Source organism: Triticum dicoccoides, chromosome 4A, assembly GCF_002162155.2.
Source record: "Triticum dicoccoides isolate Atlit2015 ecotype Zavitan chromosome 4A, WEW_v2.0, whole genome shotgun sequence".
Classification (NCBI taxonomy): domain Eukaryota; kingdom Viridiplantae; phylum Streptophyta; class Magnoliopsida; order Poales; family Poaceae; genus Triticum; species Triticum dicoccoides.
The window spans coordinates 177831452-177844411 of record NC_041386.1 but is presented as its reverse complement, the minus strand read 5'-3'; the positions used below and the strand labels follow the sequence as shown (position 1 = coordinate 177844411).

The following is a 12960-nucleotide window of genomic DNA, read 5'->3' as shown; positions in this document are numbered from 1 at the left end:
CTGAATCGTTTGTGATGTCCACATATCGTACACATTTCTAAATAAGGGACCGTGTCTGATGACACTTTGTGCACCAGTTTTTTGGCTGAAGCGATTCCAAATTTTCGGCTTCGGCAGAAATATCTATCTCCCCGCCCCTCCCCCTTACCAAAAGCCACATTTCCCCTGTTTCCGCCTTCCTTTCCAAGTTGAAACCTTCACTCCTTGCTTGCAGCGCCGCCTTCTCGTTGGCGACCCTCCTTCATGCTACTCAGCCTCGTCTATCCAGTCAGGTAATCCACACCCGACCTCCATCCTCCTCCTCCTTCCACATCCCACATGCCTTGACTGTCAGCGCGAGCGTGACACCTTCCACCCAAATCACCGACCCCTCCATCAAATAAGCACCGCCCTAAGCCATGGTGTACGCAGTATAGCCAGGATCTCAAGGAGCATTTGGCAGAGGAGAAGCAAATCGCAGCCGCACACACGGATGAGGTCGCGATGGCTGCCATTCATGCCGACCCCCAGATCTTGGAGGACCACCTTGCCATTTGCTAGCTACGCTGGTTAAGCATGCTCGGTTTACCCATTGCGTGTGCTGCTCCTGCTTTTCCTTCATAAATTCTAGTGAATTGTGCTATCTAATTTTACCATGCAATCTGTTGCTCTAGTGTATATGTTTTATATGTCGTGCAGTGTGGTGCTCACTTATTAACTGTTTTGTTAATTAGTTGTCGTCTTCAGTGAACTATTTGGTTCAATTCTGCAAATGTGATGTTCAATTCTTCAGCCTGCAATTTTGTATTGTCTTCCATGTGAGAAATAAATTGAATTTATCTTTACAACATACATGAGAAACGAATACAATTGCTATATTTCCAAGTTGTCAAGCATGCTTGGTTTGGTTATACATTGTGCAATGTGGTGCTCAGTTAACATTTGGTTCATTTGTGTTGTGATGTTTAGTTAACTGTTTGGTTCAATTATGCAATGCGTGTTCAATAGTTGTGGGTGCATTCTGTAATTGTATACCATGTGAGGAATAAATTGAATTTGGTTGTAGTAAATACATGAGAAACAAATACAATTGCTACAATTGGCTGTAGTTAACTGTTTGGTTAACTATCTGATCTTCTATTAGGAGTATGTTATATTGTGCAATGTGGTGCTCAGTTAATGTTTGGTTCATTTGTTGTGGTGTTTAGTTAACTGCTTGGTTCAATTCTGCAATGTGATGTCCAATTGTCGTGGGTAGAATTTTGTATTGTTGTGCATGTGAGGAATAAATCGAATTTGACTGCACTTAATACATGAGAAATATATACAAGTGCTATATTTCCTAGTTATTAATCATGCTTGGTTTGGGTAAATGGATTTTCCGTGTGGCTTTAATTAATCTAATGAATCTGCAATGTGCTTATTTTTCACCAACATATTTTACTAATAGCATGCAAACCCTTACTTAACCTGATGACTAACTACCTTATATGTGTTACAGGGAAACAATGAGAAGCACTAAGGTTTACAATCGAGGTTAGCACGTGCATTGTCCGTTCTCTAATAGCACATTATTAACAATTTGGTCTTGCACATGTAGGTCCTGTTGTCAGAGGTTTTGACCCACTGTTCGACCCTTTTTGCATATGGGGAAATGAGTTGTCCATGAATATCAATCAAATCAAGAAACTCATAAAGATTGTTAGGAGAAAGAAATTAGCGACAAAAACAACAAGATCTTTGTCTACACAATGAAGAAGACATCAGCTCACTACAAGATGGTACTAACTATTATACCTTGCCTTTTTATTCCTTTGCCCCATTTCCAATATAGAGAAGATATTTATGCACATCCTTGTTTTCAGGCCTTTCCAAACAGTTCACTCATGATTACCTTTCAAACCACCTCTATGGTCAGGAGGCAAGGAAGGTATTCATACAACACCCATGGTTCAATATTGAAGTGTTACTGAAGAGGACGAAGGACAGACGGTCAATCATCCACAGGCACTGGCCTAAAGTTGCAAAGACCTTCAACATGAATGAAGGCTCAATATTCGCCTTCCGCTTCAGCAGTTTTCTAGATGAGATGCATCTGTCTATATACCGTCTATGATGCTAATTTTGAAAGGTTATACATGTTGCATGTGGAACTTGCTGCTGGTGCAGTTGTGTAATGGGGTAGCTGAGTGCTGAAGCTATATCATGTTGTACTCTGATGTATTTCAATTATGAAATTCTACTTCCTAAATATGGAAATGAAATATATTGTGTGCTTAATATGAAATGTCAATTAGATTAATAAATGGATTATGAATAATCGGATAATTAGCCTGCTAATGGCGAATTAGCCTGCTAGTTGGGTTTTGCTATTCCAAACGGTTGTTGAAAAAATACCGTGGACGATGACCTCAGGCAACGCACACAGTTTTTAGGAATAAATCGTGTTGGATCAATGAACAATCACACACGACTTTCTCTTAAAAACTGTTTGCGTTAGGCCACCTTGTGCAAACGTTTACCACATAAAAACTGTGTGTGATGGACAACCTTTGCCACACAATTTCTTCTACGGACCGTGTGTGATACATTCAATAATGCAAATGATTTAACGGGAATTTTTTTGTGATGTACCTGTGAACGGAAACGTTTTCCTTGGAGCGACTGTGTGGGATGTACATACGAACGAAAACGTTTGGCGGGGACTAACTGTGTGGGATGTACTTGCGACCGAAAACAATTTCGCTGTATAATTGTATTTTTTAGCTCTACGGTACGTATTTTCGTATTTGAGCGCTCGCCGATCGCACACGATCTTATTTTGCCGAGCGTGCGTGCCAGGAGGGCATATCCCCGACGGTTTCTGAGTCGTGTGGGAAGGACCCTCCTATCGCCCACACTCACTTGGCAACAGTTTCAAATGCCGTCGCGGAAAGGGATTAAAAACCGTTTGTTTAGGACCGACGCGTACCAGTGTGGAGAGCATTATTGTCAGACTTGTGCATTGGGTGCAGTTAATATTAAGTGTGTTTCATGAATGGATCCATGACTAAGCATAATGTGCTAGGGATAACTTTCTTTAGCGCTGATATTTTGGAAGACATGGTTGCTTGTTGGTATGCTTGAATATTTATATTTTCATGTCAAACCATAGACTATTGGTTTGAATCACTCAAGTCCAAATATCCATGCCACAAAGAAAAGATTATATGATGAATATGATAAGTAGCATTCCACATCAAAAAATTCTCTTTTTATCATTTACCTACTCGAGGATGAGCAGGAATTAAGCATGCGGATGCTTGATACGTCTCCAACATATCTATAATTTTTTATTCTTCCATGCTATTATAGTATCAATCTTGGATGCTTTATATGCATTTACAAGCAATTATATACCATTTTTTGGGACTGACCTATTAAGTTAGTGCCTAGTGCCAGTTGTCGTTTTTGCCGGTTTTTGGTTTTTAGAATATTAGTACTAAACAAAGTCCAAATTCCACGAAACTTTTTAGAGATTTTTTTCTGGAGATAAGAGAACCTGGAAGCTTCTAGAGAGGACCAACGGATGGAGCAGTGTCCCATGAGGCACCAGGGCGTGCCCAGAGGGCGCACCCTGGTGGCTCGTGGGGCCTACGTGGCTCCGTTTAACATAACTCCGCCTCTATAAATTCTCTAAACTCGGGAAACCAATAGAGACCCGTCCAAAATACTTTTTCCGCCGCCGCAAGTTCCTGTTCTCACGAGATCCCATCTGGAGGCCTTTTCCGGCACTCTGCGGGAGGGGGGATCAATCACGAAGGGGCTCTACATCAACCTTGTTGCCCTTCCAATAATGTGTGAGTAGTTTACCATAGACCTACGAGTCCATAGTTACCTACGGGTCCATAGTTAGTAGCTAGATGTCTCTCTCTAAGATCTTAAATACAATGTTCTCCTCGATGTTCTTGGAGTTCTATTCGATGTAATCACTTTTTGTGGTGTGTTTGCTCGAATGCGATGAATTGTGAGTTTATGATCAGATTCTCCATGAATATTATTTGAGTTTCCTCTGAACTCTTTTATGCATGATTATTATAGCTCTGTATTTCTCTCAGATCGATATATTTGGTTTGCTCAACTATATTGATTTTTCTTGCAATGGGAGAGGTGCTTTGTGATAGGTTTGATCTCGCAGTGCTCAATCCCAGTGATAGAAGGGGACATGACACGTATTTGTATCATTGCCATTAAGGATAAAAAGATGGGGTCTATTCATGCGTGAGTTTCCTTTGTCTACATGATGTCATCTTGCTTAAGGCGTTACTCCGTTCTTTATGAACTTAATACTCTAGATGCATGCTGGATAGTGGTCGATATGTGGAGTAATAGTAGTAGATGCAGAATCATTTTGGTCTACTTGTTTCGGACATGATGCCTATATACATGATCACTGCCTTGAATATCGTCATGATTATTTGCTTTTCTATTAATTGGCCAACAATAATTTGTTTACCCATCGCATGCTAGTTTCTAGTGAAAACTATGGCCACAGGGTCTACTTTTATCATATGTTAAAATCCTAAAAATATCTTGCTTCAATTTTACTTTATTTATTTTATTTTGTATTTTTGTTCGACCTATCTATCAATTACTACACAATTTAATCTTGCAAGTAACCACCGAGGGGTTGACAACCCCTTGTTCGTGTTGGGGGCAAGGATTTGTTATTTTGTGTCTAGGTGCTGCTAACGAGGTGTTGCATGGTTCTCCTACTAGCTTGATAACATTGGTTCTTAACTAAGGGAAATACTTATCTCTACTTTACTGCATGATCCCCTCCTCTTCGGGGAAATCCCAATGCAACTCACAAATAGCAGAGGCCAGGCTATAAGACCTCCTAGGAGCCCCCCAAAGAGGGGGTCGGCTCATTCCACACACACGCACACGCAAGGAGAAGAGGGAAAGCTAGCTCCTTCTTCCTCCTCCACCCAAACAGCTCAAGGAGCACCATTGTAATCCTCTTGTGATCCTCATAGTAGATCTGGTAGGACCAGGGGTGTTACCACCCACGGAGGGCCCCAAACTTGGCTACATCGCATGTCGTGCGCTGCTTATCCCCAATCTTGCCTACGGAACCCACTGTCGTCCTTCAGCCCCAACCACGTTCGATAAGCTTGTCCATGGCATCTGCCGTGAGCACACCATGAGACTACGCCTCTCCCTCATTGCATATGATAAGTATCTACCGTGTTATATTCAATTGCCTATGGACAATCTTTCTCTTCATGTTACAAAAAGTTCTCTACTAAACAACTAACTTTTATTACCTTGCAAATTACTCCTATTTTTATTCTATCTAAGTACTTCTAGTTTTATTCTTGCAAACTTATCCTCTTACACCTATGAAGTAGTTTTATTCTTGTTCTAGGTAAAGCAAATGTTAAGTGTGCGTAGAGTTGCATTGGTGGTCGATAGAACTTGAAGAGAATATTAATTCTACCTTTAGCTCCTCATTGGGTTCGACACTAATTTATTCAAAAGGGATACAAACGACCCCCCATACTTGTGGGTTATCAGGTACCGGCTTATCAACCATCTAGTATTTGGTGGAGCTTCTCTTCAGCGGGTACCCCATCTTCAACATGTAACTTACTCCCACACACAGACACACATGCACACCTACATACTTAATAGGCTATGTCCCGTGCTGGCAATTGAAAGTGTTAGTGTGCATATGTTCTCTATCATCATCATGCAGGATCATAAGGACCTCACTTTTTCTGGAAAGTGATTTTCAACCAAGACACTTGTTCAAAAAATATACCAACAACTTCAAATTCCTGGCAGAATCAACATTATCTTAAATCAACAAAATGGTATTATGAGCAAATTGTATAATGGCCACCCCTTTATATATAAGGTGAGGTATCAAACCTACAAACTTCCGAATGTCTTGAGCCATCTTCACCATTTTCTAAAGACAATTTGCACTGATATTAAAGAGGAAAGGAGACAAGGGGTCACCTACTCACCTTGCCTCACCCCTTTTAAGCTGCCAAAATTCTTACCAACAATATCATTAACTTAACACCGAGAGTCCCCCTTTAAGCATAGTATGGAACCACCACATCCACCTATCATTAAACCCTCTTTCTCTCACGCTATAAAAAGGTAAATTCCAGTTTACCTTGTCATATACTTTTCAAAATCCAGCGTCAAAACAACCCCTTGTTGCTTTTTCCTCCTTGGCTCATGTAATATTTCATGTCAAAACATGACTCATCCATAATATTTCTCCCTCTAATGAAGGAACTCTGGGTTATAGAGATAAGTTTACCCGTAAAAAGGTTTAACTCTATCAACCATAGCTTTTGGGTATTTTTTATAAACAGAGGCAAAATGACAAATTGGTCTGTATCTCTAAACAATATATGCATCTACTCCATTTGGAATAAGAGTTATAATAGAAAAAATTATTCTGCTCAGGTCTACCTTTCCAACACGAAATTAATGGAATCACACCATAATATCATCTTTGATAAAGTGCCAATATGCTTGATAGAATTCAATAGGAAACCCATCACACCTTGTTGCTCTATCCTTTTTCATACCATCAATCACTTTTTTTAATTTCTTCCCCACTAAAAGGTTTGTTGAGTTCCATATTATCTTCCTCTCACAGTTTCTCATGTTTAGTCCACACATCACTTCTTAATCTACAACTAAAACCTTTAGTAGGTCAAGAAAGCTCATTGTAATAGTTGGAAGCATGATCAACAAGACCGGTGGTCCCTTGAATCACAAATTATCCATTATTTAGAAAATAAATGTGCTTTTATCCTGCTACCATTAACAATTACTCCGTCTGTTCCTAAATATTTGTCTTTCTAGAGATTTCAACAAATGACTACATATGGAGCAAAATGAGTGAATCTACACTCTAAAATATGTCTATATACATTCGTATGTGGTAGTCCATTTGATATCTCTAAAAAGACAAGTATTTAGGAATGGAGGGAGTATATGGAAGTAACAAGTATTATTGTCTCCCTCAAGGAACCAATCCTCTCAAGATCTCTTGTGTCAGTAGCCTTCTTCTTCCTTGAGAGACTTACAAATAGAGCTCTGGCCGAAATTTTTCATGGCTGGCAAGGGGCTAAATTTCTTCCAAGATTTCCATGTCTTTAGCTCATCAGTTAGATATTTATTATTTTCAGGATCTGATCTCTTAAATTCCTCTCCCATCCTTTCTGATATTCCCCTTTTTATTTTCTCGCCCACGCTGCCCGCTCGCTCACCCACGCTGCCCGCTTACTCGCCAACTATTCATAGAGTACGTGGACGCAGCGAGCCTGCCAAGCACCCCGCTCGTCCTTTATATGTTCGATTTGCTCATACTCTTGAGTTTTTTTTGCATGACATCCAGACTGTCCTCAGCAACAATAGGTTCATTCCATATATTTTCCCACTAAGTTCTTTTTTTGCGGGAGTTTTTCCCACGAAGTTCATGAAACCCTTTCACAAAATCCAACTAGGTTCAAATCTAAAGGGATAAAGTATTGTTGCTAATCTCATTATCTCCCACTAGTAAGTATGCACGTGCAACGCACGTCTTAATTGTCATCAAATAATTATTAAAATAGTTTATCATCTACTCCCTCCGTCCCATAATATAAGATCATTTTTGAAGCTAACATAGCTTGAAAAACGTTCTTATATTATGGGACAGAGGGAGTACTATACATGTATTATTACTGATAATAATTTTTTTGGGATGGAAACACAGCTAAATGACGAACAAATAAAGGGCATGCAAATAAGTTCAAGATCAATAAATTTATGTAACATATGATGCTGGTACCTAGTAATTAGTTATAAGCTATTTTTGTAGCCATATCATCTTGATTCTACCCTCTGCCCCATCATAAAAATTGACATCACACATGGCTGCAACAATTTCAACATGATGAGTCAAATATGTTGCCTCTCCTATCTCACACATGCCCTTGTTTCATCATATCATAGAAGAAAAACAGTTTTGTTATCAGTAAGATTGAAAAGAGTCAAGCCATATAGCAAATGGACAAGCTGATTTCTTCATCATGAAATTTTATGATTTGAAATAGTTACTAAATATGTAATGTTTAGTCCAGCAGCCAAATGTGCTTATACCCCTCAGTTGTATACATTTTTGCTTCACTCATGGTTCAGTGCCATGATGTCATAAAAGATATATTAGAAAAACTCGAATACATATATGTAGTAATGCAGCGTGTGGGAAGATGGATTCATGCATAATTAACAGATACCCAAAGCAATTATGAAAAAACATGAAAGGACGGATTAACCATTGTTACATCCTAAATTAGTGAGAATATTTGTAAATTGTAGAAGAAAAAGGTACAACTATCAAAATAAAACAAAACTTGAATCTTGGTTCATTAAAAAGTAACTTACCCTACAGTCTAATCACAGAACAACACATAAGTAAACAACTTGTTGTTTTCTAAAGAGGATGAATTTCATTGGCAGCATGTCTGAACTATCATAAGAAAATTAGTCTGAACTCCTAAAATTTGTTACTCAAGAAATCATCTGCAGGCCCCTGAAATTTTGCTATGCATTTTTTGAAAGAGAAGAGCACTATATCATATCCGCAGTACTGTGCAATAGTTTGTTTCTTGAACCTAAACAAAAGCAAAACTTCCTCTAGACACTTGCCTGATGTAAGAGGGGAAGAAACTTTCATAATTTCAAAATGGAGGACAATTCACATTTGCCTTTTTTTGCAAACAAAGAGATTGTCTATGTAGGCGGATTGGTGGAGACATCTTTGAAGAAAAACTCACCTCTATTTTTTTACACAAAATGAAACTGACCGTGCACCTTAAATATGTGCAAGCTAGTTGTGTATTTCATCGATTGTTCAAGGAGAAGGCATCGAGGAAGGAACCTCCCTGATGATAATACAACCTAGTCAGTCAGAAGATAATTCTTTTTTTATTTGGACAAGCCGCACTCACTTACAATTTCTCTGGTGAGTCACTGTCAACACGGAGTACGTGTATACAGTATTAAAGAAAGAAAAAAATCTGGTCACTTCCCCACCGCCCCCTCGCATCTCCTTGTCGTTCCCCATTCTCCCATGGTCGCCCCTGCTCCTCCTCCCCTTAATGTCAAATCCGGCCGCGGAACTGGCCGTCGGAGGCGTGGGACTCGCACACCCCTGCTCTTCCCTGCTCCTTCATCGAATCCGGTCGCCGAAGTGACCGAGACGGTGCTCGAGCTCGGCATGCTCGCCCGGACGCCGAGGCTCCTCCCTCCTCCTGATTTAGTAAACATCGCCGCCGCCGCCATGAGCCTCTCCACCCTCTCCCGCGCTCGTCCCAGTTCCAGGTTACTCTATCTCTCCGACCCCGCCGCCTGCTCCTCCCCGTCAATTTGGTTCGTCAACAGGTGCATCACCTCACTCCGTGCAATGTTCGGACCCCTAGGGTTATCTGCTCGGGGGCCATGGCGTGTCCCGCGTAGTGCTGCCTTCGCCGCCGCCGCCGCCCGGCGGTGAGGGCGCTGGCTTGTGTCTCATGGGTCGCTGCCTGACTTCCGGTCTGGGGAGACGGGCTTCATTGGCCAATAAATAGGGACGGGAAGGTCCGAGACTGGAGGTCCCTGCTCGCAAACTCGCAATCCCGGCAGCTATTCTACTACCAATAGAAAAAGAGTAAGCTTTCTTCCTAGTTTTGGGTTTCCTTTAATCCGCTTATTAGTTGGTGGCTGTGTTGACGATGCGATCCTTAATGGTTCAGTTTCATGAAGGAGAAGAAGAAGGCGCCGAAAGGGAATGGGAGCAACAAGTCTGAATGGACGGGTATGTTTTGATTGTGAGTTGCATTGCACTTTATTTTTATAGTTTGGGAAATCCTTGGGGTTGCCTATGGAACGTTTCCTTGATGTGATGGTTGGGCATATTTGTTTACTAAATCAAAGTTCCAGTTTACCTTCATCGGCAACTCTAAATATTTCTTACACGTCTTACCACAAGCATATATACTTCAAAAACATTTATTCTAAACCGGTTCATGATAGATCAACAAAACCTCATTGACGCTCTCACCTAATAGGATATCTACATGAAAGAAGAATATCGCATAACTGCATAGTTCCAACAAGAAGACATTCAAATGCACCATTTTACACTCTGGAATCAGGAAGTGCAACTTCTTTAGTGTTTAGAATGGATCAGGTTACATGTTTTGTTTTCACTTTTAAATAAATAGTAAGCTTGCAAGTGCAACGCATGTATTATCATGTGAAAACAATTAGCATTCATCATACAAAGATAATATATCAATAAAATGATGAAAATACATTGATGTACCAACATAAGAGAGGCAATAGAGATGTTTAAAAATGTTGTAACACACCAAAAAAATTTACTCGGACTAAAACCCTAGTGAACATATTGCCAAACCTTTGTATTCAAGTTTTTCCTATCAAATAGGTAATGCCGAGAACCAATTTTTTTGTTATTACACACATGGGAAATTCGCAAAGAAGCGCATCATTCATCGTAATCAACTCCATATTATTAGGGAAAATCTAAAAGGCTTGAAACATAAACCAATGCATCTATCCACAAAATAAGCTCTGCTTCATGACACCGACCAATGATTACAAAGAATTGTTATGATCACACTAATAGGGCATCTTGCAATATAATAGAAAATCATTCAAGTCTATCATGTATATTTAGGAAAAAAGCAAATATTGCAGTAACTTTTTGTGATGAAGTAATACAAAAGAGGTTCTGGAACATACTCCTTGGCTTCTTCTAAGGCTCAGTAGAAGCATGCTTGCTTGCATTCATTGCAATCAACCTTCCACTCAAATCCTTTTAACCAGAAAGGAGCTTGCTGCCCCAAACGAGCAGTAACAAACACTTTTCTGTTGGGAAATGTTTCACCCTGAAACATAATCTTAAGAAATCACTTTCATAGCAGAATTTTGTGTTCTAGTTTGATGAGGGATGCATTAGTTAAAATTTCAAAACAAGCTATTTCAGTTACACCAGTGTTCCATATTTTACTGTACTACTATTTTTTGCTATGTACTTTATTATAACGGTTTCCTTCACATACTTCCAGTTTGCAACTTCGGTTATACTAATGTTACAAACACAAACAAATAAAAATACTTGGTTGTACTTGAATTTTGTGTTTGTTGTCCCTCCTTTTTCATTTATCTAAACTGCAATGGACTCCATTATAAACACTGAAGCAGTGTACAAAGCTATCACTGAAGCACTATATAAAGCTATCACATTGCTATTCCATTTTTGCTGAAGTGTTTTTTCAACCACAACTTAGTTCTGTACTTCTTGTTAAAAATATCCACCCGGTGATTTTTTTATATCTTCATAATAATACCTATCCTTTAATTGCTGGTGCGCTGTAGTGAGATTCAAATTTGGAGCAATACATCTTGCCCAGTTTCACCTGTGGAAACCCTCTTTTAAGGTCAAGATCCCTACAAAGATCAAAATGATAGAAGGTCCGGTGTGCTGGCGCTAATGCAGAGCGTGGCGCAGATGGGCTGGGTCCTCGGCCCATCGTCCTCATTGTCTGCGCCTACATCACCTACTACATCGTTGTCCTCATCTCCGACTACTACCGCTCGCCGGAACCCATCCATGGCAAACGGAACTATACACATGTACATGGCCGCCGTCCGCTCCTGCCTCGGTAACAAATAATCCTGAAATTAACTTCTCCTGGCATGTATGGATGGACATTGGCAGCATGCATGCATGTCTGTTGTTAGGCAGAATAAATGGGTCTCACACTCTTGATCATGTCCATGCAGGGCCTAGAGATGTAGCTGTGTGTGGCAATGCACAGTACACAGTTGTCTATGCATCACAGTTGGCACGGGCATCATGTAAGCACAGACAGTTTTACTATTTAAGCCTCTTTTGCTTCTGAATATCTGTAAATATTTTGTTCATAAAAGTCATGGACTGAAAGAAGTTCCTTGCCTTGAGAGTGCAGGTCTGTGGTGCCCAGCAACTGCCGCCATTAAAAGGGCCACGACGCGAACTGCAGCAGGATGGGGCGATGTACCTGGTGATGTTCCGCCTTGTCGAGCTCGTCCTCTCATAGTTCCCGGGCCTGGAGATCGGCCACCTTTGTCTCCATCATCGCCGTTATCATGTCCTTCACCTACTCCTTCATCGCGTTCTTCCTGAGTGTGCGACCTGCGCGCAAGGATAGGCCAGTGGCGGTGTACAGCCACTTGCATCGGTCGGCGGCCAAACGAAGGAGCGGTGGGTGGTGACCTGTGCGTAAGGAGAGGCCGGCCAGCGGCGGCGGGGGCGGAGGCCAACACAGATCAATGGCGACAAGGGAAAGAGAGGCAAGGCAAGCATCGGCGGTGGCGGGGGAGGAGGGTCAGGCGGCGACCCTCGAGGGAGTAGGAGCATCCGGCGGGCAGAGGCAGGTGGCATGCGTCGCGGGGTAGTTGTTTTGAGGCGATCTGATTGCGATCAGTTTCCTGTTTTTATGGCTTGCGTGATCGTAGGGCTTGCAGAGGTGGGACGGTAGAGTTTTCGTCCGCCGAGGAAAATTGCTAAGCGCAGTTTTGCCTGAGGGTTAGTCTAATCTTAATGGTTAGATCTAATTAAGTAATCTGATCGTGAGGTTGTAATTGGTCCATGATGTTTTGTGTAGCTTAGGCTAGGTGCACTTAGCAATGAATATGTTTGCTTGTTTAATAGTAGTATAGATAATGTCCATTACGCCAACATAAACATCCATGTACATATACGATGTAGTAGTATACGCACAAACCACACGCATCTTTCGGCTGCTCCTTCAATACGATGCTATCACAAACGCAAACGGTGGGTTTTGGGTGTCCTTGTGGCTCTGACCATAAAATCACGATCAAATCGATGTGCAGATAATTTTTCCACCAATTGACCTGCAATTACTGGGGTTTTAG

General features: G+C 41.0%; 1 protein-coding gene across 3 annotated transcripts; it reads left to right on the top strand.

The window, feature by feature from the left end:
- The first annotated feature begins 9220 nt into the window (after positions 1-9220).
- LOC119285589 (amino acid permease 5-like) lies at positions 9221-12755 on the top strand. 3 transcript variants are annotated; one of them, XR_005139531.1, is made up of 5 exons: positions 9221-9682; positions 9778-9829; positions 11416-11702; positions 11824-11898; positions 12009-12755. XR_005139531.1 is itself a non-coding variant. In XM_037564904.1 (5 exons), exons 2-5 carry the CDS (start codon positions 9772-9774, stop codon positions 12203-12205), a joined length of 555 nt encoding a protein of 184 aa, XP_037420801.1. In that variant the 5' UTR covers positions 9224-9682; positions 9768-9771; the 3' UTR covers positions 12206-12755. The 3 variants fall into 3 exon arrangements, 1 of the variants encoding a protein (XP_037420801.1); XR_005139530.1 differs by having other exon boundaries at positions 9768-9829; XM_037564904.1 differs by having other exon boundaries at positions 9224-9682; positions 9768-9829; positions 11478-11702.
- The last annotated feature ends 205 nt before the right edge of the window (positions 12756-12960 follow it).

Bases quoted from the DNA above. Each gene is read 5' to 3' on its own strand.
- LOC119285589 (XM_037564904.1), top strand. From the start codon at position 9,772: ATGAAGGAGAAGAAGAAGGCGCCGAAAGGGAATGGGAGCAACAAGTCT. The intron at 9,830-11,477 runs GTATGTTTTGAT...CCCTCTTTTAAG, and splicing joins CAACAAGTCTGAATGGACGG to GTCAAGATCCCTACAAAGAT. The intron at 11,703-11,823 runs GTAACAAATAAT...ATGTCCATGCAG, and splicing joins CGCCGTCCGCTCCTGCCTCG to GGCCTAGAGATGTAGCTGTG.